At 42.4% G+C, this 23,087-nt stretch overlaps 3 protein-coding genes across 10 annotated transcripts in view; all 3 read right to left on the bottom strand.

Moving 5' to 3' along the window:
* Window positions 1–11,319, bottom strand: part of phldb1a (pleckstrin homology-like domain, family B, member 1a) — a 76,043-nt gene extending 64,724 nt beyond the window's left edge. The window contains exons 1-3 of one of the 6 annotated variants that reach the window (XM_062047771.1): window positions 11,190–11,274; window positions 7,610–7,652; window positions 7,267–7,408 (exon numbers count right to left, since the gene is read on the bottom strand). In XM_062047771.1, coding sequence (XP_061903755.1) covers window positions 7,267–7,293 — 27 coding nt within the window. In that variant the 5' untranslated portion in view covers window positions 7,294–7,408; window positions 7,610–7,652; window positions 11,190–11,274. Of the gene's footprint in view, window positions 1–7,266; window positions 7,409–7,609; window positions 7,807–10,907; window positions 11,077–11,189 lie in introns of those variants that run through there. The other 5 variants (XM_062047770.1, XM_062047776.1, XM_062047773.1 and 2 more) reach the window with 5 other exon arrangements.
* Window positions 11,320–11,417: 98 nt separating this feature from the next.
* On the bottom strand, window positions 11,418–11,894 carry LOC133650493 (histone H2AX). Its single transcript, XM_062047801.1, has one exon. It carries the CDS (start codon window positions 11,863–11,865, stop codon window positions 11,437–11,439), a length of 429 nt encoding a protein of 142 aa, XP_061903785.1. The 5' UTR covers window positions 11,866–11,894; the 3' UTR covers window positions 11,418–11,436.
* Window positions 11,895–12,355: 461 nt separating this feature from the next.
* The window catches only part of c2cd2l (c2cd2 like), a 57,273-nt gene continuing 46,541 nt past the window's right edge, over window positions 12,356–23,087 (bottom strand). The window contains exons 13-16 of one of the 3 annotated variants that reach the window (XR_009826234.1): window positions 20,267–20,400; window positions 15,002–15,215; window positions 13,349–14,633; window positions 12,356–13,164 (exon numbers count right to left, since the gene is read on the bottom strand). Coding sequence is in view for 2 of the 3 variants with exons in the window: in XM_062047792.1 (XP_061903776.1) it covers window positions 14,383–14,633; window positions 15,002–15,215; window positions 20,267–20,400 (599 nt within the window). In the remaining variant the exon portion in view is untranslated. Of the gene's footprint in view, window positions 13,165–13,249; window positions 14,634–15,001; window positions 15,216–20,266; window positions 20,401–23,087 lie in introns of those variants that run through there. The other 2 variants (XM_062047792.1, XM_062047793.1) reach the window with 2 other exon arrangements.

The following is a 23,087-nucleotide window of genomic DNA, read 5'->3' as shown; positions in this document are numbered from 1 at the left end:
AGTGGAGCTGGATAGGCCACACACTCAGAAAACCCAATAAATCAATCACCAAACAGGCACTAACATGGAACCCACAGGGAAAAAGAAACAGAGGGAGACCAAGAACAACATGGAGAAGAAGCACGGAAAAGGAGATGAGGACTGAGGGGCTGTCATGGCAACAACTCGACCGAAGGGCACAAGACCGGAATGGATGGAAGGCTTTCGTCGACGGCCTATGTTCCTCAGGGAATACTAAGGCCTAAGTAAGTATTCTGAATGGCTCTTCGAAAGCAACAGTTCGTCAAGATCTTGCTCCCCTCAAAGAGTCAGAGGGCACTATCTTTTTAAGCACCTGACTGTTATGTAATCATCATGGGAGATTTATGGTTTCACTTGCATTGGACTAACCACAATATATAACTTCCCTACACTGCTCTGTGCTACTGTGTGTGTACCTACTGATCATAGTGGTTTCTGAGGTTTCCAAGAATGATGTTTCCAGTGGGAGATCAAGACTGTTGAACTCGTGTGACCTGCTGTCACTGAGCAGGAGAGCAGATGTGTGCAGGATGTCTGCATGAGCGACTGCGGAAAAGTGGAAGTAGAAAGAGCGGACTAGAGCAGATGGCGGAGAAACCGGTTGACTTTTATGAGGGTGAGCCTGGTGATACTCTCGGGTAGGTCTCGAGACTCCAGACCAGTGACGAGCAGTGAGATTCATGGCTGGTGAGGCACTGACTCTAAATAAAAGTGCTCTAATCAATGTGAAAAAAAATAATTTACCTTACATTAAAAAAAAATATTTTCCAATAATTCTTAATACATTATTTTGGACAAAGGCTTAGAAGTATAAGGTTCTGGATCATCATTAGACACAAAGTAGTCTGTGTTGGCTTTCATGAAGTCTGCCATGATTATTAGTGTTGTTGTTGAAGGGAAAAGCAAATATTGTGATGCGTCTGTGAAATAAATGTTGCCGCTGTATGCTTATGATGAGCAAAATACGTCAATATTACATGTTATTATGAATGTGCTTCATAAAAATAATAATAATAATGGATTAGATTTTATATCGCGCTTTTCTATTATTAGATACTCAAAGCGCTCACAGAAGTGGGAACCCATCATTCATTCACACCTGGTGGTGGTAAGCTACTTTTGTAGCCCCAGCTGCCCTGGGGTAGACTGACGGAAGCGAGGCTGCCAGTTTGCGCCTACGGCCTCTCCGACCACCACCTATCATTCATTCATCATTCATTCACCAGTGTGAGCGGCACCGTGGGCAAGAGGGAAGTGTCCTGCCCAAGGACACAACGGCAGCGATTTGGATGTCAAGAGGCGGGGAGCGAACCTGCAACCCTCAGGTTTCTGGCACGGCCGCTCTACCCACTACGCCATACCGCCCCAATACTACATTACATAAATACTTACAGCATGTACAAACCCGTTTCTATATGAGTTGGGAAATGGTGTTAGATGTAAATATAAACGGAATACAATGATTTGCAAATCTTTTTCAACCTATATTCAGTTGAATACGCGACAAAGACAACATATTTGATGTTCAAACTGATAAACATTTTTTTTTTGCAAATAATCATTAACTTTAGAATTTGACGCCAGCAACACGAAGGTTGCAATAAATAGTGATAAAGTTTAGGAATGCTTATCAAACACTTATTTGGAACATCCCACAGGTGAACAGGCAAATTGGGAACAGGTGGGTGCCATGATTGGGTATAAAAGTAGATTCCATGAAATGCTCAGTCATTCACAAACAAGGATGGGGCGAGGGTCACCACTTTGTCAACAAATGCGTGAGCAAATTGTTGAACAGTTTAAGAAAACCTTTCTCAACCAGCTATTGCAAAGAATTTAGGGATTTCACCATCTACGGTCCGTAATATCATCAAAGGGTTCAGAGAATCTGGAGAAATCACTGCACGTAAGCAGCTTAGCCCGTGACCTTTACATCAGTGTGTAAAGGATATCACCACATGGGCTCAGGAACACTTCAGAAACCCACTGTCAGTAACTACAGTTGGTCGCTACATCTGTAAGTGCAAGTTAAAACTCTCCTATGCAAGGTGAAAACCGTTTATCAACAACACCCAGAAACGCCGTCGGCTTCGCTGGGCCTGAGCTCATCTAAGATGGACTGATACAAAGTGGAAAAGTGTTCTGTGGTCTGACGAGTCCACATTTCAAATTGTTTTTGGAAACTGTGGACGTCTTGTCCTCCGGACCAAAGAGGAAAAGAACCATCCGGATTGTTATAGGCGCAAAGTTGAAAAGCCAGCATCTGTGATGGTATGGGGGTGTATTAGTGCCCAAGACATGGATAACTTACCCATCTGTGAAGGCGCCATTAATACTGAAAGGTACATACAGGTTTTAGAGCAACATATGTTGCCATCCAAGCAATGTTACCATGGACGCCCCTGCTTATTTCAGCAAGACAATGCCAAGCCACGTGTTACATCAACGTGGCTTTATAGTAAAAGAGTGCGGGTACTAGACTGGCCTGCCTGTAGTCCAGACCTGTCTCCCATTGAAAATGTGTGGCGCATTACGAAGCCTAAAATACCACAACGGAGACCCCCGGACTGTTGAACAACTTAAGCTATACATCAAGCAAGAATGGGAAATAATTCCACCTGAGAAGCTTAAAAAATGTGTCTCCTCAGTTCCCAAAAGTTTACTGAGTGTTGTTAAAAGGAAAGGCCATGTAACACAGTGGTGAACATGCCCTTTCCCAACTACTTTGGCACGTGTTGCAGCCATGAAATTCTAAGTTAATTATTATTTGCAAAAAAAATAAAGTTTATGAGTTTGAACATCAAATATCTTGTCTTTGTAGTGCATTCAATTGAATATGGGTTGAAAAGGATTTGCAAATCATTGTATTCCGTTTATATTTACATCTAACACAATTTCCCAACTCATATGGAAACGGGGTTTGTATATAAAACGATGATGGAGGTTTAAGTGTTTTTTAGAGTGCTGTATTGGCGAATTAGAGTGACTCCTATTGGCTCAATTGTTAGGTGACTTTTGCTAGCGTTTCTTTAAAATTTAGAATGCGTAAAAAATGAACATCTGTTTGTGTCTTACATAAAGATTGTGAATGATAGACAAAGTTCCAAAAAAAGTGCAATTCCCCTTTAAAAAAAAGTATGTCAGGCAGTTTGCCTCTAAAGAAAGACAGTAGGACAGTTTGGAGCCGCCGCTAAGCCACACTGCACTTCCTCATTAGAAATGTATTTTAATTGAACAGTTTTTGCCGAGTAAACATGCCCACTTGTGTGTCACAGGGACGTACTCTTCAAAAATGCGGGAAGAGTATAATGTAGAGAATAATGTAAAGTAAAGGTTAGAGTGCCAATGAAATACAACAGCATATACCGGGATAAATCGAGATTTTTCCCGGGCGGTGCGCCAGGAAACTGCAGACCTCTGGAGGACAACAACATCTAGCGAGTGTAACATCTCCGGTGAGTTTTCACCGGAGGAGTTCACAGCTGCCCTCCAGTATACCAAACCAGGCAAGTCTGCTGGGCCTGACAACATCTGCCCAGAACTCGTGCTCCACGCTGCCCCTGCAATGAAGTCCTGGCTGAGAGTTTTCCTGTCTTCTTGCCTGCGCCAACTCCGGATCCCCAGGATTTGGAGAAGGGCCACTGTTGTCGCTATCCCCAAGCCGAACAAGCCAAAGGATGACGTAACGAGCTACAGACCAATCTCGTTGCTCTGCGTCCCCTTTAAAGTCCTTGAGCGCCTGATTCACGCCCGTGTCGAGCCCATCATAGACCCCCACCTCCCCCGGGAGCAGGCGGGTTTTCGACGTGGGAAGTCCACGGTGGATCAGGTCGCCCTCCTTACCCAGGACATCGAGGACTGCTTTGAGGCGAAAAAGAAGGCCGGTGCCGTCTTCATAGACCTGACTGCTGCCTATGACACAGTCTGGCACCGCGGCCTCACCTGCAAACTTCTCCGCCTGCTTCCAGACAGGCACATGGTCAAAATGATCATGGAGCTTGTCTGGAACCGCAGCTTTACTCTCACCACCAGTAACGGAGATAAAAGCAGGTTGCGGCGCCTGAAAAATGGCGTCCCCCAGGGATCTGTCCTGGCTCCCCTCCTGTATAACATCTATACATACGACCTGCCTGCCACAGTCTCACGGAGGTTCGCATACGCAGACGATCTCGTGCTGCTGCACTCCGACAGGGACTGGCAGGCCTTGGAGGGAACTCTAAGCCAGGACATGGAGACTTTAGTGGCTTACCTCCATAACTGGAGATTGAAGCTCAGCGAATCCAAGACGGTGACACAAGCTTTCCACCTATACAATTGGGAAGCGGATCGTGAGATCAGGTTCGAGGTGCGGAAGCCGGATGGGGCTTCCCTTACCCTATGCCGGCCTCGTCCTACACCTGAAGACCCTCGCCCTGACCCTAAATACCTTGGGGTCACCCTGGACAGGTCGCTCACTTTCCGTAAACACCTCTTGGCAACACGCAAGAAACTCAACACCCGCGTCTCACTGCTGAGACGGTTGGTCGGGTCCGGTTGGGGTGCCGGGGCAAGAACTCTGCGAACAGCAGCACTTGCCCTGGTCTACTCAACTGCTGAGTACTGCGCACCTGTCTGGGCGCGCAGTGCTCACTCTAAACAACTTGATGTCCCGATCAACGAAGCCTTGCGTGTTATCACTGGATGCCTGCGCCCCACCCCTGTGGAGCTACTGCCCATCTTAGCAGGCATCCAACCCGCTGAGCTTCGTCGCCAAGGTGCTGTAGCAACTCTGGCGGGCCGGGCAAACATGGATGAGAACCACCTGCTCCATGAAAGGCTCACACTCTCCTCAGAGCCAACGCCCCGCCTCCCCTCCAGAGACCCACTGGTACCAGCCGCCCTGAAGCTCCTGCAGCAATGCAGTGACAACAACATCAGGGCGGCTCACTGGGCGAATCACAAATGGAGCACGGACCTGGAGCATACCATCTCCTCCAGACTCCGTGACTTCATACCTGACACCGGCTCAATACCAGGCCTCTCACTACCACGAGTGGCCTGGGTGAGGCTTAACCGCCTCCGAACTGGTGTCGGTCGCTTTCGCTCAAACATGTTCCAGTGGGGCTTAGCACCTAACGCGACGTGTGAGTGTGGCGCGGAGGAGCAGACTGCCGACCACGTGATCCTGCGTTGCCCGATTTATCGTGCTCCTAATGGTTTGCGTGGCCTGGCGGACCTGGATGACTGCTCGGTGACCTGGCTCACTTCTGTGTGTCCTGACATATGAACGGGAGGGCCCCCCGGGCCTGGGGTGGTAAAAGGCATAGACCCTCGGCCTCAGGTCCGGGTGCCGGAAAACAGCTGCCCATACGATGAAGAAGACAACAGTATCGTGTGCGAAGTAAACAAGCATATACACATGGAAAACCTGGTAAATCTCACTCTCAGTAACACTAAATGAATACACTTTGCCTGACAAAACTTTGCTTCAGAATTGCATCTTCCTGCATGTGTCAACAATAATCCAAACAAAATTTGAAAGATATTGCAGTAAAAAGCAGCATAACTTCAGTATTCATGTATAGTGATAGTAAAATTAGGAAGCCATGCAGACTCGCCACAGCAAAACCTAGGAAAATTATTTTATAAAACAAAAGTAAAAGCACAGGCATATGAAGCACAGTGATTACAAAAAATTAATTAGAGGCAGTGAACACAATTGACGTATTTCACACAAAAGTTATAATTTCTCTGTAATTGTTGGTCCAAAGCTAATGAGAATGTTGGCACACATTTAGGAACACACATTAAGGTGAGTTGAATTCATGAAAAAAAATGACTGCACATAACCATTACCAACTGTTCCCAAACAACACACAAGTCATTGTTTTTTTGTCTAGATATAGATTTTTCTTGCCCTGATGTGGGATCTTGAGCCCAGGATGTCGTTGTGGGTTGTGCAGCCCTTTGAGACACTTGTAATTTAGGGCTATATAAGTAAACATTGATTGATTGATAGATGCTGTATTTTACTGTAGGTAGAGAAAATGAATAACATTATAGGGGTGGGCCAAAGAAAAGGCAAACTAAATAAATACATACAGTGGGGTGCGAGGACCACTAGCGGTAGTTGTAGGGTGTCTCCATGGCTAAATGACAGATAGGTAATAATAATAGACCCTTATTGGGTCCAGTTGTACACTATGTTACATTAACATTGATATTATACATGTGGGCCCATAGATAGAAATGCCGTTGATGTAGCAAGCTACCTGAAGACAGCTACAATTCTCCGGGGATAGTTTACCCTGTAGCTTAGCTACATTTAATCCAGAGTAACTTGTATCTTAGCTTACTACATTTCCCAAATAGCTTGCCCATCACTGTGTATATATATATATATATATATATACATATATATATATATATATATATATATATATATATATGTATATATATATATATATATACATATATATATATATATATATATATATATATATATATATATATATATATATATATATATATATATATACATATATATATACATATATATATACATATATATATATATATATATATACATATATATATATATATATACATATATATATATACATATATATATATATATATATATATAAGTATGCATGTATATATATAAGTATGCATGTATATATATATATATATATATATATATATATATATATATATATATATATATATACATACATGCATACTTATATATATATATATATATATATAAGTATGCATGTATGTATATATATATATATATATATATATATATATATATATATATATATATATATATATATATATATATATATATATATATATATATATATATATATATACATGCATACTTAGGGTTGTATAATTTTATATATATATAAAATGTTTTAGGTTGGGCAATTACAACATTTCAATGGTCAAATCAAAGTCACAACCTGACATTGAATATATGTTGTCAAAAAGCATTTGGTTTCAACGTTGTATTTGTGTTGTAGAATACTGGTTACGAAAAGACCAAAATCCAATGATCAAATCAACGTCAGAACCATGCATTGATTAAACGTCACCAAAAAGCATGTTTTTCCAACGTTAGGTTTGAGTTGCTCAACTTCATGACCTAATTCAACAAGTTCTCAACATTGTTTTAATGTCTTGTGCCTGCTGGGCTGGTTTATGAAAGATTACACATTCAAAGATATTCAGCAGTTAAAATGTAAACATGCCCCTTACCAAAGAGTGAAAAGTAAACTCACTCATGCACGTGTGCGCCTCATAATCACATCAAAGCACATTCTTCATCAGTCGTAATTCCTCCAAAGCTCTTTCCTGGGCTCACAAACTCATACCAAAGGCTGCTAACTTGCATAATGACCTGCAAGAAGAGAATGACAGTACATGCACGATATTGAAAAAACAGGAATAAACTCCCTCACATACAAAAGACAGTGAAGTAGAAATAAGAGGGTCATAATGGAATGCTAACTAGTACAATAGCCCCATTATGCCATATTTCTCTCTCCCACATGCAATCCTTGTCACACACCAGCAAGCAGATATTGTAGCTTTTCATTACCCAATCTGACTGGAAACATCTTGTTGACTGTGGAATGATCAAGCTGAAAGATGAACAGACAAGACGCTCAAACCCTTACAAGTGCCGCCCTCTTCCAGAGGATGAAAATATGTTCTGTTCCTGTCAGTGCATCCACATGCGTCTTGCTGCCAGGCCCGTCCCTCTTTTTTTTCCCAGTCCTCGCTCCCGTCGCCTATCATTTCCTACGCTATTGTTAAATCCAGCCCACGCTGTTCTCAAAATGGCTCTTCAAACATTTTAAGACTTCTAGATTCAATGACTTCTATTATATTTTAACCTTTAACCTACTTAAGTTGTCTGGAAGTTGAATTAAGCATGTGTGAAGCAGACGATCATTTCAATGTTATCCTTGTCACAGTTGAAAAGTGCATAACTGGAAATTACAGCCATCACAGCCAAGGGATATTTAAAAATGTCCTCCTTGACTGGAATTTTGAGCCTGGCAAGTGTTTGTGGACACGTCGTCAAGGCCAAAGTAACTGGTTCAGGCTGTCCTGGTCCCAGTGTTAGCCTGGTGCACCAGGCTGCTTTTTCTGCTAATAAAACGAGAGATGACAAAAACTTGAACAAAGTGAATGTTAGCCATGTGCATTGGAAAATACTGAGGACACATGGCATCTGCACTACACATGTTGCTCAGAGCTGTTTTTTTCCTTTCATTCTCCGCCATCTGGTGAAAGTATCATGCTCAACTGGAATTTGTTAACGGTGCAATCAGGTGGAAGTTGCCCCCTATATTATTTGGTAATCACTTCAAAAAGAAGCATTTGTCTCAACAGTGAACATTTGTAATGAGTTGTATTGATTGGATCGATAAGCTGATTGGCGACTAAATTGGCCCCAGTGTGTGAATGTGAGTTTGAATGTTTGTCTGTCTGTGTTGGCCCTGCGATGAGGTGTACCCTGCTTCTGCCCGAGTGCAGCTGGGATGTGCTCCAGTGTCTGCGCGACCTCGAGAAGGACAAGCGGTATAAATGGATGGATGTATGGAAATTAATTTTGGGGGGAATTTTGCCTATCGTTCACAATCATTGTGAGAGACAAGAACACATCGTCTTTTATTTTTATTTTATAGATAGAAAACGCTTCCAAGATGCGGCTAATGGGTGTCACTATTGTAGAGTTCAAAGCCCTCTATAACTTCAAAACCCTCCATCAACATTTTGTATACACACTCCAAGTGTATACATAATGTAGTAAGATACACATTAATAACAATATGTAATATGTACAATATTTACCATATGTTGGTCATTTTAAGCAATACCGGAACTTATTTTTTGGCGCATTTATTTCCGTTTCCAGCGCACTTCTGACTTTCAGCAACAACTGTGTGTTCCTACTTCCGGTAACACATGAGAGTGTGTTCTAATCATCGCAGACTTGGTAACAGACATCAAAAATAACTATTTTTGGACAAGTGAGGATTTAAAACCGTATCTTTTTTAAGCTGAATATACAGAAGATGAACAGCTGGTTATAGAAGCAAGTACAAACCAAGGGTGAAACGTTGGAGCAGAGCGAGTTAAGACCGTCGTGACCTGACAGTGTAAATGTGGCACTTGGAGCCAAGCAATACCAACATAAATGTAGTGCATACCCAAAATCAACTGGGAAAAAAACCTTCCGGGCCGGCTTGGCCAAACAGACAACTGACCATCCAGTAAGTCACTATAATATTGTTCATAATACATGCAGCACATCACCGTACACTACAGTACATACACTGTCAAGATGGCTGTGTGCAAACAAAATATGAAATGTGGGCTAATACTTTACAGATACTGTAATATGATCGTTCATGTTTTTCAGTCAGCACAAATTGTTGTCCTATCGCAGTTGTTGACGCAGTTTCTAGCTTACCTCTTGCCGTAGCTAGCCAGCATACGGCAATTGCCGTAGCATTGCAATGTGTTCCTACGCTAGCGAAACAGTTCCTCAGTGTTCGCTCTTACAATATCAATGTTGCTACAGCTTGGTTATTATACAGGTTAAGGAACATACTTGAAATACTTTTGCCGGTTTTTAAATGCATTTTCAAAGTGATTTAGAGGCAGAATACATTGCTCCCACTTGCTGCATTTCTCGCCACCTGGAACAAGCCAATTATCGCAAGTAAGATTGCAAAAAAAAAATTATAACCATTTTGTCTTCTTGTCTCTCATAAGGATTGTGAACAATAAGCACAATTCCCCAAAATGTGTACCAGTTCCCATTTAAGGATCCCTACTTAGAACATTTCTGCTTGCATGTTTATAAAGAACCCCTGAATGGACCTTCTTTACCATTAATCTCATAAACTAACCAGTATGTTGGTAGTATAGCTGACACATTGACAATTCTTCCAACATATCACCTTGACTTAAATTATTGTACCTTGTGCACACGTGAATTTTTTTTTTTTTTTTAATGACTGGCGATAACCTACATCCCAAATGAAATTGTTATATATATTTTGCAAAATAATGATACTGATTTCAACTTGTGTTAAGTACATGAAAGAGAATGGATTTCTGTGTAAAAACGCTTTAGCAATTTACCTAATGGACAATGCAGTGTGCATTAGTGATGTGCGGATCGATACTGAAATATTGATACTGCCAATACTAGATCTTTATGCTCCAATTCTCAACTCAAAATATCGATACTTAATACTTAGACTGTCTATAATTAACAGGAACACAGTGTAAAGTAACGAAATCACAGATCTTGTCAAAATGAAACGCGATTGGTGGGAACTACTTTTTCTTCCGCCTAGGAACGTTTGTCGTGCGCAAGCGCAGCAGCACATTGCTGTGTCACAGTCTCATGTATTAAGGAAAATTACTGGAAATGTAAATGACTAATTATAAAACAGCAAAGTGGCAATTAAAATAAGACCAATTATAATAAAACAGCAAGTATGCATGCATGTAGGCTATTTGGAGACACTACAGAGTTGAATATAAATTAGATTACGCTCTCAGTGCAAAATAACACCATAATTTGTTTAATCCTTTGATGTTGATTCCCAAGAGCTGCAACTCTTGAAATACAAATTTTCACCAAGCACATTGGTTAAATTAGCACAAAGTATTAGTATCGCCGAAATGTGAATTAAAGAGAATTTGGGGTATCGCACATCACTGGTGTGGATAGATTAAAAAAAAAATCAGGCCTACCGATTACTATCAAAGGCCAAAAAATTTAAAAATAACCAAAGTTTCCGTAGCAATTGGAAGTATGTATTGCTATTTTTTTTTACAGTGCGGTATTTAAAAACACGTTTAATACTTACCTCTGGTGGTAGAATCTAAACTACACGCCTCACAAAATGAAAAAAACCATGTGTCAACGTTCACAAAAATAGTTTCAAGTTACTTTACGTGTTAATTTAACTAGTTTATGAAATCATAGCCAAATTTGTCCGAATGGGATTCAAATGTGGTGGCGTCTTATAAGGCTTGATAAAAACAGACAATGCGCCACCTAAGCGGTTAGCTGCATGCTACATTTAATAGCAAGTAGAGGAACATTTCATAAATACATGAGCAACTGGATAAATTCGAAATATACCAACCTCGGCGTGAGAAACAAATGTGTTAAGACTAACAGTCAAAAGTTCTCTCGCAATGTCATTAAAAATGTTGAAACCAAAGATAAGCTAACATAGCAGATGATGCTAGCACAGTCACGTGACTCGCTACGTTCGCCTTTGATAAACTTTATTTACAAAGACAAAAGCAAGACAGGGGGAAATTGCTCTTTGGAAGTAACGTGGGTGGCCCTTAAAAGGGCCGTTGAGTTAAAAGTTGTTGGCCGCGTGGCTAATACTCCTGAGACTGGGAGGAGGCCTTCTTTCCCGACTTGCCGGTAGCCGCGGCAGCCTGGCCGGTCTTCTTGGGCAGAAGGACGGCCTGGATGTTAGGCAGCACGCCGCCCTGGGCGATGGTGACGCCGCCGAGCAGTTTGTTCAGCTCCTCGTCGTTACGAACCGCCAGCTGCAGGTGGCGAGGGATGATGCGAGACTTCTTGTTGTCCCGGGCGGCGTTGCCGGCTAACTCGAGGATCTCGGCGGTGAGGTACTCCAGCACGGCAGCCATGTAGACGGGCGCTCCGGCGCCCACACGCTGGGCATAGTTACCTTTGCGGAGCAGGCGGTGGACTCGACCGACTGGAAACTGCAGACCTGCCCTGGAGCTGCGGGTCTTGGCCTTTGCGCGGGCCTTGGCACCGGTCTTTCCTCGTCCTGACATTCTCAACGGTTTGCTGGAACACTCCGTGTACTAAACCCGTTATGGAGAGTTGCGCCTTTATGAAGCAGTGACTCACGACCCGGATGTAAAAATACTACTTTGCCCCGCCCTTTCGCCTGATTGGCTTCCATGACTAGAGAGCGTTGTGATTGGCTGTGGAAACGCAAAGAAAAAAGAAAAGTCAGTGGTGATTGGTGCAAGGCTTTGGTGCGCGACATAGACAAAAGGTGATTGGCTCTTGTGTTTCTTTGAAACGGGTTAATGACCATGTGGCCAATTGTGTCTATTCCCTCCAGTTTTAAATTTTTTGGCGCTATCGTAGGAACTAAATTATTTCATTCCGAGTCGAACATAGAGATCACTTTATTTTGCGTCTGTTGGCGTTATTAAACTAAATGTATCGACAAAAGAATGTACGTGTTCATCATCTGCACAAATGGGTAACGTGAGAAAATGTGCAATTATTTGAACGCTGATAGAGTCTAAGACACACATCCGAATGAAGAGTGGTTTCAAAATAATTTATTTGCGATATATTAAACATCTCAAAATCACAACAGGAACCACCCAGCCACCATTTCCGGTTTCACATTCCCGTGGCTTTGTTCACTTTTACACGTTGCCGTTTGGATTGATCCTTCATGTATATATCCATCAATATCTTCATGGATGCAGTTTCTCAATTCCTGTTTCAAATTTTAAAGCTACTGCGGAAAAAACGGAAATCTTTTGCTAAGCGGCCAAATGTGTCTACTGTACGTACATCCTGACTGTTTGCCTTCAAACGTTTTCAGTGGAAGCCATGTTGTATTTGAACCCTGAGCAGTGAGTACATCCTCTTCATAACAAGTCCTTCATCATATTCACAGGGGCCTTTTGGAACACTTACAAAACTTGTAACATAATGATACATTTTATTTAGCATTTTATCCCTGCAACCTAAGAAAACGTTTATTGTATTTCAATGCAGAAATGTTTGTAAGCATCATCTCAAATATAATGCTTTTCAGTACACATTGTGCTTTCGTGAAGTAGAAGGGCCCAATCTTTTTTTTTTTTTTTTACATGGACAGTACCAATAAACGACATATTGTTTTAACAATAAAGGCGCCGACTGTACTTTTGAAGAAACTCCGCTGCAAACCAAAATGAATTTATTTAAAAAAGTAGAATATGTAAGTTTCCTGCTTATTTTAAAAACTACATCATTGAATAATAGCTTAAAGCAGGGGTGTCCAAAGTGCAGCCAGGGGGCCATTTGCAGCCCGCAGCTTGTTTTTAATTTTCCTGCAACACATTCTAAAGACAAAATTAATTAATTTTTATATATATATATATATATATATATATATATATATATATATATATATATATATATATATATATATATATATATATATATTTCCATCCATCCATTTTCTACAGCTTGTAATATGCAATTTTGGGAGAAATTGCCTGTGAATGCTGAAATGGCAAGCCAAACTTAAAATACTAACGTTAGCATGCCAACAGTTAGAATGTGTCAAGTACCACCTCATATGACAATTTAGCGTACGCATGTAAAATTAGCTAAAAAATAAAAAGTTAGCATCATCATTCTAACAGTTAACCATTGTCAAAGTACCAAGTTATGATTCTGAGGTGTTCAGCTGCAAAACTGCCTAAAAAAAGTTAGCCTGCGATTGTTAGCATGCTAAATGTGTCAAGTACCAGGTTATATTAGTCTAAGCCTGGCGTTTGGCTACAAAATTGGTGGAAAAAGTTAGCATGCTAATGTTAGTAATGCTCTGAGGTTGAGCCAATCAGTGGCCACAATAGCTTGGTCATATTGTTTTTTTTGTTTTTAGTTCATTTAGCCATTTTTATGCTTTAAAATGCTTAATTTAGTACAAAGCTAAGATGTCATGTTGTGTTCAGATGCTTTAACATATATTGATTGACCTATAATGTACTGATTGTAGTATCTTTAATCTACAAAATGTATCAAAGTGGCCCCCGCATCCTTTAATATTTTTTTATGCGGCCCCTCTGTGGAAAAGGTTTGGACACCCCTGTCTTAAAGCAATGTGTACACAATCACAAGAGGAAAACATGACTAGATTAACATGTAAATTTGCAGGTTTTTTTGTATGGAAAATCACAGCAATGTCTCTATTTTACAGCGTAATGCAACTAAGACAACCCATTGTATGGTTAAAATAAATAGCACTTATTTCATGAGAACCACACAATAATAAATTACTTTTATGCATGCATCCCACATGTTATGTAGAATGTAAAAAAAAAACCAGTAGAGTCTAAAGTGCACCACTACCATTGTAGTGGCATCATTAAATGATTTCAAAGAAGAGTTAAAAAGAAGCACAGCATTTCATTGCAACTGTTCCCATGTCTCAGTCCAGCAAAATATTACCCTCCAAAACAATAGTCTTCATCTCATTTCAGCTTCAGTAATTTGATTTGTCCTGGAGTATTTCAAATGGTGTCCTCCATCCAATGTGCTGAGTCAGCAAGATATCAGTTATTGGCAGAGCTTGCTCCCCCATTGGTGCTTGCAGATTTCCCTTTCCATTTCCCCGATGATCGAAAAGAGAAGCGCTTGATGAGCCGTCGTGAGAAGCTGCCGGACTTCTTTCGACTGTTTGCTGAATTCGCTGCAAAGTTATTCTCCATTTTGGAGATGTCTTCATGAGACTGGCTGAGGCAGGGCTCCTTCTCCCGGTGTCTTCTGCGGAACAGCAGCTTTGATCCACTTCGCAGAATTCCCACTGAGGGACGGTGAAAGAATACATTGACAATTGCATGAGTGTTTTGGTGCTGACCTCTAGGGGGTAGCAAAGGAACTTAAAAGTACAGTAGTGTAGTACAGTTCAACAGATAGATTGCTTACACCCAATATCAACGACTAAATTAAGACCATCCATCCATTTTCTACCACTTGTCCCTTTTGGGGGCATAGGGGGTGCTGGAGCCTATCCAAGCTGCATTCGGGGTACACCCTGGACAAGTCGCCACCTCATCACAGGGCCAACACAGATAGACAACATTCACACTCACATTCACACACTAGGGACCATTTTAGTGTTGCCAATCAAGACCAACTAAAGCATATTAATAATAGTTATAATAATATCACCTTTATGGTCCTTCAGGCTGCGTGTTTCCAAGGCACCAGTGGAGCCAGTGTCTGATTCCACATCGTCCACAGACGGACGCTCCGACACATCCGACGGTGTGGTCTCCTCTGGCTCCTGGTGTCGACCCAACCCAAACTGGTTGCTTTGCATGGTGGCGTCCATTGCGGCGGCATAGCCACTCGACAAAGTGCACTCGTCCTTAGAGAGTGGAACCTGAAGGAGTACCAAATAGTATTACTATTAAAGTTAAAGTACCAATGATTGTCACACACACACTAGGTGTGGTGAAATTATTCTCTGCATTTGACCCATCACCCTTGATCACCCCCTGGGAGGTGAGGGGAGCAGTGGGCAGCAGCGGTGGCCGCGCCCTTGAAATTATACAGTATATGTACATTAGTGCTGTCATATAAAATCACAGTTTTGAATTTGGATTAATCGGGATTAATCTCAGGGTATTACAGACCCCTATACTTGTCTACAAATGCAATTTTATTGTAAGAATGTCATACATGAACATTTTTAAATGTTATACTTGCTAACAGTTGTATCTTAAGTCTCGTCAGGGTATAGGAGGTAAAGGAACATGTGTGGTCAAAATAAATTGTGTGAATAATCTTCGTATGTACAGGATTAATGCGATCATTTTTTGTGATCAATCGCATGAACTCATTATTTTGAACAACCGTAGTATATATTATATTGTATTATGTACACTTTATACATATTTTTTGTATTATGAGTTAACTGGCAGGTACGGTACACGGATACAAACTGATAATGGTATTCCAATGTCTTACATTCTTTATAATACAATAGTCACAAATACTGTATAGCGCCACCTTAAAGGGGAACTGCCCTTTTTTGGAAATTTTGACTATCGTTCACAATCATTATGAAAGACAAGAACACACATGTTTTTTTAATTTATTTTTACGATTTTCAAGGTGATAAAAAAGGCCTGAAAGATGCGGCTAATGGGAGTCACCGTTGTAGCCTTCAAAGCCCTCCGGAAGAACTTTGAACATGTCGCGAGGGAGGTGCTGGACATTGAGTCCGAGTGGACCATGTTCCGCACCTCAATTGTCGAGGCGGCTGATTGGAGCTGTGGCCGCAAAGTAGTTGGTGCCTGTCGTGGCGGTAATCCTAGAACCCGTTGGTGGACACCGGCGGTGAGGGATGCCGTCAAGCTGAAGAAGGAGTCCTATCGGGTTCTTTTGGCTCATAGGACTCCTGAGGCAGCGGACAGGTACCGATAGGCCAAGCGGTGTGCGGCTTCAGCGGTCGCGGAGGCAAAAACTCGGACATGGGAGGAGTTCGGGGAAGCCATGGAAAACGACTTCCGGACGGCTTCGAAGCGATTCTGGACCACCATCCGCCGCCTCAGGAAGGGGAAGCAGTGCACTATCAACACCGTGTATAGTGAGGATGGTGTTCTGCTGACCTCGACTGCGGATGTTGTGGATCGGTGGAGGGAATACTTCGAAGACCTCCTCAATCCCACCAACACGTCTTCCTATGAGGAAGCAGTTCCTGGGGAATCTGTGGTGGGCTCTCCTATTTCTGGGGCTGAGGTTGCTGAGGTAGTTAATAAGCTCCTCGGTGGCAGGGCCCCGGGGGTGGATGAGAGCCGCCCGGAGTTCCTTAAGGCTCTGGATGCTGTGGGGCTGTCTTGGTTGACAAGACTCTGCAGCATCGCGTGGACATCGGGGGCGGTACCTCTGGATTGGCAGACCGGGGTGGTGGTTCCTCTCTTTAAAAAGGGGAACCGGAGGGTGTGTTCTAACTATCGGGGGATCACACTCCTCAGCCTTCCCGGTAAGGTCTATTCAGGTGTACTGGAGAGGAGGCTACGCCGGATAGTCGAACCTCGGATTCAGGAGGAACAGTGTGGTTTTCGTCCTGGTCGTGGAACAGCTCTATACTCTCGGCAGGGTCCTTGAGGGTGCATGGGAGTTTGCCCAACCAGTCTACATGTGCTTTGTGGACTTGGAAAAGGCATTCGACCGTGTCCCTCGGGAAGTCCTGTGGGGAGTGCTCAGAGAGTATGGGGTATCGGACTGTCTGATTGTGGCGGTCCGCTCCCTGTATGATCAGTGTCAGAGCTTGGTCCGCATTGCCGGCAGTAAGTCGGACACGTTTCCAGTGAGGGTTGGACTCCGCCAAGGCTGCCCTTTGTCACCGATTCTGTTCATAACTTTTATGGACAGAATTTCTAGGCGCAGTCAAGGCGTTGAGGGGATCCGGTTTGGTGGCTGTGGGATTAGGTCTCTGCTTTTTGGAGATGATGTGGTCCTGATGGCTTCATCTGGCCAGGATCTTCAGCTCTCACTGGATCGGTTCGCAGCTGAGTGTGAAGCGACTGGGATGAGAATCAGCACCTCCAAGTCCGAGTCCATGGTTCTCGCCCGGAAAAGGGTGGAGTGCCATCTCCGAGTTGGGGAGGAGATCTTGCCCCAAGTGGAGGAGTTCAAGTACCTCGGAGTCTTGTTCACGAGTGAGGGAAGAGTGGTTCGTGAGATCGACAGGCGGATCGGTGCGGCGTCTTCAGTAATGCGGGCGCTGTATCGGTCCGTTGTGGTGAAGAAGGAGCTGAGCCGCAAGGCAAAGCTCTCAATTTACCGGTCGATCTACGTTCCCATCCTCACCTATGGTCATGAGCTTTGGGTTATGACCGAAAGGACAAGATCACGGGTACAAGCGGCCGAAATGAGTTTCCTCCGCCGGGTGGCGGGGCTCTCCCTTAGAGATAGGGTGAGAAGCTCTGTCATCCGGGAGGAGCTCAAAGTAAAGCCACTGCTCCTCCACATCGAGAGGAGCCAGATGAGGTGGTTCGGGCATCTGGTCAGGATGCCACCCGAACGCCTCCCTAGGGAGGTGTTTAGGGCACGTCCGACCGGTAGGAGGCCACGGGGAAGACCCAGGACACGTTGGGAAGACTATGTCTCCCGGCTGGCCTGGGAACGCCTCGGGATCCCCCGGGAAGAGCTAGACGAAGTGGCTGGGGAGAGGGAAGTCTGGGCTTCCCTGCTTAGGCTGCTGCCCCCGCGACCCGACCTCGGATAAGCGGAAGAAGATGGATGGATGGATGGATTCAGTAAACATTACTAAAAAAAAAAACCAATGCCTGTTTTAAGTCAACAATTGGACAACACTGGATATGCCTGGCTGCATCGCTGTCGGCTGGCTGTGTGTGTGTTGCACGTTGACGACGCTCATTCGCTGTCTCCTGTCACGTGACTGGGCCAGCTCTATACTCTGCCAGGTACAGGGGTGTCCCAGCACATAGTAAGTTAAGTAAGTCATCAAAAACATCTGAAAGTGATGCTTGCACCCCCCACACGCCGTTTTTTGGTTTATATCGATACTTTTTTCAGAAAAGTGATGCCAAATGAGTAGCGTGTGAGTATCGATATATCGATACCACAGGATCGATACGCACATCCCTAAGCCGCATCAGAGTGGTCAAAGAGCCGCATGCGGCTCCGGAGCCGCGGGTTGCCGACCCCTGGCCTAGCCCTAAGGGAAAGTCAGGGTTTTAAGGTAAGTTAAACCCAGAATCAGTTACCATATTAAAGGTGCTGTTTGCAACTTGCTCACAGTTACCTTTTTCAAAGCAAAAAATATAACAAGAACGAAAATGGATGGATGGACAATTGGCTAGCTTGTGTTACCATTAGTAGTTTAACAGAACACGTTTGTGTTAAAACGGTCTATATTCTGTGTAGTAAAAATGTTTACCGGCCCAAATAAAATGATTGGTGTTCATGGCGATCACTCACCCTGTCTCGTCAACATGTACACACAGAGAGCGCGTGCACACATACAAAAGAGAAAGGAGAAGCGAAAAACATTTTTGCAGTCATGTTGTTGTTACGATATAATATACATTCATTGACAGCTAACAATAACTATCCAAATCGCTATTATTAGCTAACAACATACAACACCCAAAGCTAGTGTGTTACGAACGTTACATCAATACGTCCTAGAAGCCTGAAGTGGGCGAGATATATTGTGTAAAATACATTGGGAAGTTAGCGCCCTTTAGGCACCTGTGTAAACGTTGCAAACAGCCCCTATAACTTACTCTGTATTTATGTCGGTTAGGATTACATTATCATTATATAATAATAGTTTGTAAATAAAGAAAAGTAATACTATATTGTTAGTGAATTAAAAAAAACATTTAATTTTTTTTAGATATTTGATATTAATTTGATTTGTTTGGATTAAAAATAATTCATTAGTTTTTTAGATAAATATATACAAAATCCATGCTCTCATGATAGCTATCCTGTTAGCAAAAATATATACATATAAAATATATTTGCCGTGATTCCAAATATTTCATCCGTCTCTGTCATAATAATTATTATTTTTTATTAAAAAGTTGATTTTTGAATCGAATTATTTCATCATTGTAAAATGCAAATATAAATTATATGTGGGATTAATGACAATGAACAAAATAACCCACCAACAAGAGCTTAATTTGTTTATGTCTCTTATTTCAGGAAGTGTATGTCAAATTTTAGTACATAAAATTCATGATAAGCAAATTGCTCTAACAGGAAGTGTCTTGTTAGAATTTATTTTCAAAGTAATTAATTCCTCCAATGTTTTACTTGTGAGCTACTAAGAAAATGTAATTAAATGTTAAATCAATACATTTCTGAACAGAAACGTGTGCATTGACTCTGGCAGTAATTGTTTGTCATATCAGTCCAAACACTCAGTTTTCTATCTTAAGATAAATCAACTCAGACTTCGAGTTTAAACGCAGAGTTTGTTGAACGCCTTACCTGGAATATCACAATCATACTTTACTATACCCTGTACGCAGAAACCCCATTTTTACTCTTATTGGAGTTTTCTGGGTCATAAAAATGTAAACGATTGACAATAAATCAAACATGTATTGTATTGGAATTCTTTGAAAATATGGCAGGTTTCCTCTTGAACTGGCAACAAGAGTTTCTGTGGGAAATTAGGTCAAAAGTGTGCTGCAATGTGAGCCGAATGGCTTGTGGGCCAAGGGGAGGGGGAGGTTAAACTAGCCGAGATTGCGGCCTAAATTTAGGTTTCACTCATTTTGCCGTGGCTCCGGGTCTATTAGCATGTCTTATTCTTTGAAAATCCATTTTGATTTAGCACCCAATGCTGCATGGATAACCTGGACCAAAATTTAAAAGCTTTAATCTAAATCTGAATAGATCCGAATCACGTATTGTGTTCATACATGCAACTCTTGATTCTCTGACCTTTGACACGCCCGAGATGATCAGCGTGCTTCTTTTCGTTGGGGTCTTACGAGCCATTTTGGAGTTGGACTCGGTCAGCTGTCGAATGGCTGTTTCTGCAACAGGATCCAAGCCGTTAGACAAGCGGGTGCCCTCTAAGCAACAAAAGCACAAAATGTAAATCAGCATACTGCACCATTTCCCACTCGTCTTTGTGCTACAATACAGCGTCAGCAGCTGGGTGATACTACTGCACTAATGTTTCTCGACACACAATAAAGACAAAAGTATTGGGACATGCAGCCATACAGGATTATTACTAGCAACAATAATCTAGAATGTTAAGTTAAAGTTAAAGATAAAGTACCAATGATTGTCACACACACACTAGGTGTGGTGAAATTTGTCCTCTGCATTTGACCCATCCCCTTTGATCACCCCCTGGGAGGTGAGGGGAGCAGTGGGCAGCAGCGGTGCCGCGCCCGGGAATATTGGGGAATGTTTCTCCATTCATCCTAAACAACAGATTTAGCTGTATTTTCATTTGCACTTTAATTGTATTGACAGTTTAGTTAGGAAACATATTTATTATTAATTTAGTTTATTTTAGCACAACATAATACATATTGTATGTAAATGTATTGTTTTTTGTATTAGTACTTTTTCTTTTAGTTATTAATTTAATTTATTTTAGCACAACATAATACATATTGTATGTATTATGTATTGTATTGTAAATGTATTGTTTTTTGTACTAGTACTTCTTCTTTTAATCAGCCTGACCTGAGCCTAAGGTTTATTTGTTAAATTAATAATAATCTTTGTGATTGACACATGCTTTTTATATCAATTGACAAGGTAGTAAACTGTAAGTAGGTTAGATATAATTTTTGAATATTTTGTTAAATTTTAGGACTAGGTGGAACAATCCCATGATACAAAATAACCTGAGTAGAGTGGTAACAATAGGCTACCTCCTTCGGAGCTGCTTCAGAGCGGTTATGGTGTTGGACCTAGTTGGGTGGGATTGCAAAATGGGGGACAGAGGAGATGGGGGGATGGTTGACAGCTTCATTGGGGTCATCAGGTGGGCAGCCTCCTTCACCGGTGTTTCAATGATAGGCCCACGACACCTCCAGAGGGCTCATCGGCAACACCTGGCGTCCCAGGTGAGCCCCCCTCTACTTTTAACCATTATATGATGCAGGTCTTACTAGAGCTCCAGATGGTGTCTCTCTTCTTCACCCACAGCCACCGACTGGCTGTCTCTGCTGCTCCTGAGAGGGCTTTGATGGTGTTTCGCAGGGTTTGGCCTCAAACTCCAATGTCCTTAAGCAGCCTGATTGTTGTCCGCCCCACAAAACCTCAGCAGCCAACTTCCACTGGGCAGACCTTGGCTTTCCATCCATTCTGCTCAACATCAGCTGCCAGTTCGGTGTACTTAAGGCTTTTGCATTCAAATGCCTCCTCCACAGCGGCCTCCCAGGGAACCGTGAGTTCTATTATGTACACGATATGCAGTGAGGAGGACCAGAGCACAAGGTCTGGTCTGAGGTTTGATCTGGCTATCTCTGAAGGAAAGCAGAGCTTTTGATTGAGATCCACCGCCATTTTCCAGCCGCGAGCCCTTCCGAGCTGGCCTATGTCTGGTATATGGCCTTTGGTTGACAATCAAGAGTAAGATTACTAATTCAATGTTGATATTGGAGTGGTCCCCGGGCCCCTCTGTAGTGGAAAAGATGGGCCCCGAGGTCAAAAGTGTTAAGAACCCCTGCTATATACAAGGACCCTGCTGGGAACTGCAGATGGAAATTAGCCTTTGGCTACAATTTGGCACGTTAACATTTGATATGTTCATTAATGTGCATTTCCCATGTGCTAAATAGTGACTTCCTATCAGGAGTTGTAATATACATATGTAAACAAACTATTGGTGTGTTAAGTGGGACAGGCGGAAGTTAAGCCGCAGAACATGCAGTAGTTTATAAATGACTAAATGTACGGCCTGGTAGCAAATGCATCACGGACCAGTGGTTGTAGACCACTGAGCGAGGGGACTAAAAATAAATGCTGTGTCGTCTGACATTATTCAGCAAAGGCAATCACTTACTTTTTCAAGAAAATTGGTTAATACTGATCAGAGGCCAATCGATCATCACATCCCTGAAATAAAGTTATTTAAAAAAAAAATGCCCCTGCAGTTTCCCTCGCTGTAGAAAGACGGTAGCAATAAACACCTGCCAGCTCACGTACGCCCCCACCCCATCTTACCAGATTGCTTTGCATTTTGGCATTTTATTGTCTAATCAGCAAAAACAATGATATCTAACTTACAATAGAGATATTACACATGCTATTGAAAGTCAAGACTTATAATAAATGATTCTGCAAACATTTATTATCAGTGACATGCTGACAAAGGAGCTCGCCCAATCTTACCTAGTTTATGGGCCTCTCCTCCGCACGTCACTGATACACCTTGGCCAGATTGTTTTCACAAAGAAGCATTAAGAAATAAGAACTAAGTTACACTAAGAGTTAATATTTATGTCATTAAAATCAGTGGCGTGTCTAGGGGGTGGCCTGTGGTGGCACGTGCCATCTCTGGAATCTGATGGGCCACCCCAGGTGCCACCCCACTCAGAGGCGAAACGATTGGAAGAAGTGTTTTTTAAACTGTGGTGCACGTTCCACTCGGGTTCTATCTAGTGGTACGCCAAAAAATTGTTTAATTCATGGGTCCCCAAACTACAGCCCTTCCTAGTCACGTCCGTTGTGTCCTTGGGCAAGACACTTCACCCTTTGCCTCTGATGGCTGCTGGTTAGCGCCTTGCATGGCAGC

The sequence above is a fragment of the Entelurus aequoreus genome, linkage group LG05 (assembly GCF_033978785.1).
Source record: "Entelurus aequoreus isolate RoL-2023_Sb linkage group LG05, RoL_Eaeq_v1.1, whole genome shotgun sequence".
NCBI lineage: Eukaryota > Metazoa > Chordata > Actinopteri > Syngnathiformes > Syngnathidae > Entelurus > Entelurus aequoreus.
This window is presented reverse-complemented; position numbering and strand designations above follow the sequence as displayed.

Bases quoted from the DNA above. Each gene is read 5' to 3' on its own strand.
- LOC133650493 (XM_062047801.1), bottom strand. From the start codon at position 11,865: ATGTCAGGACGAGGAAAGACCGGTGCCAAGGCCCGCGCAAAGGCCAAG.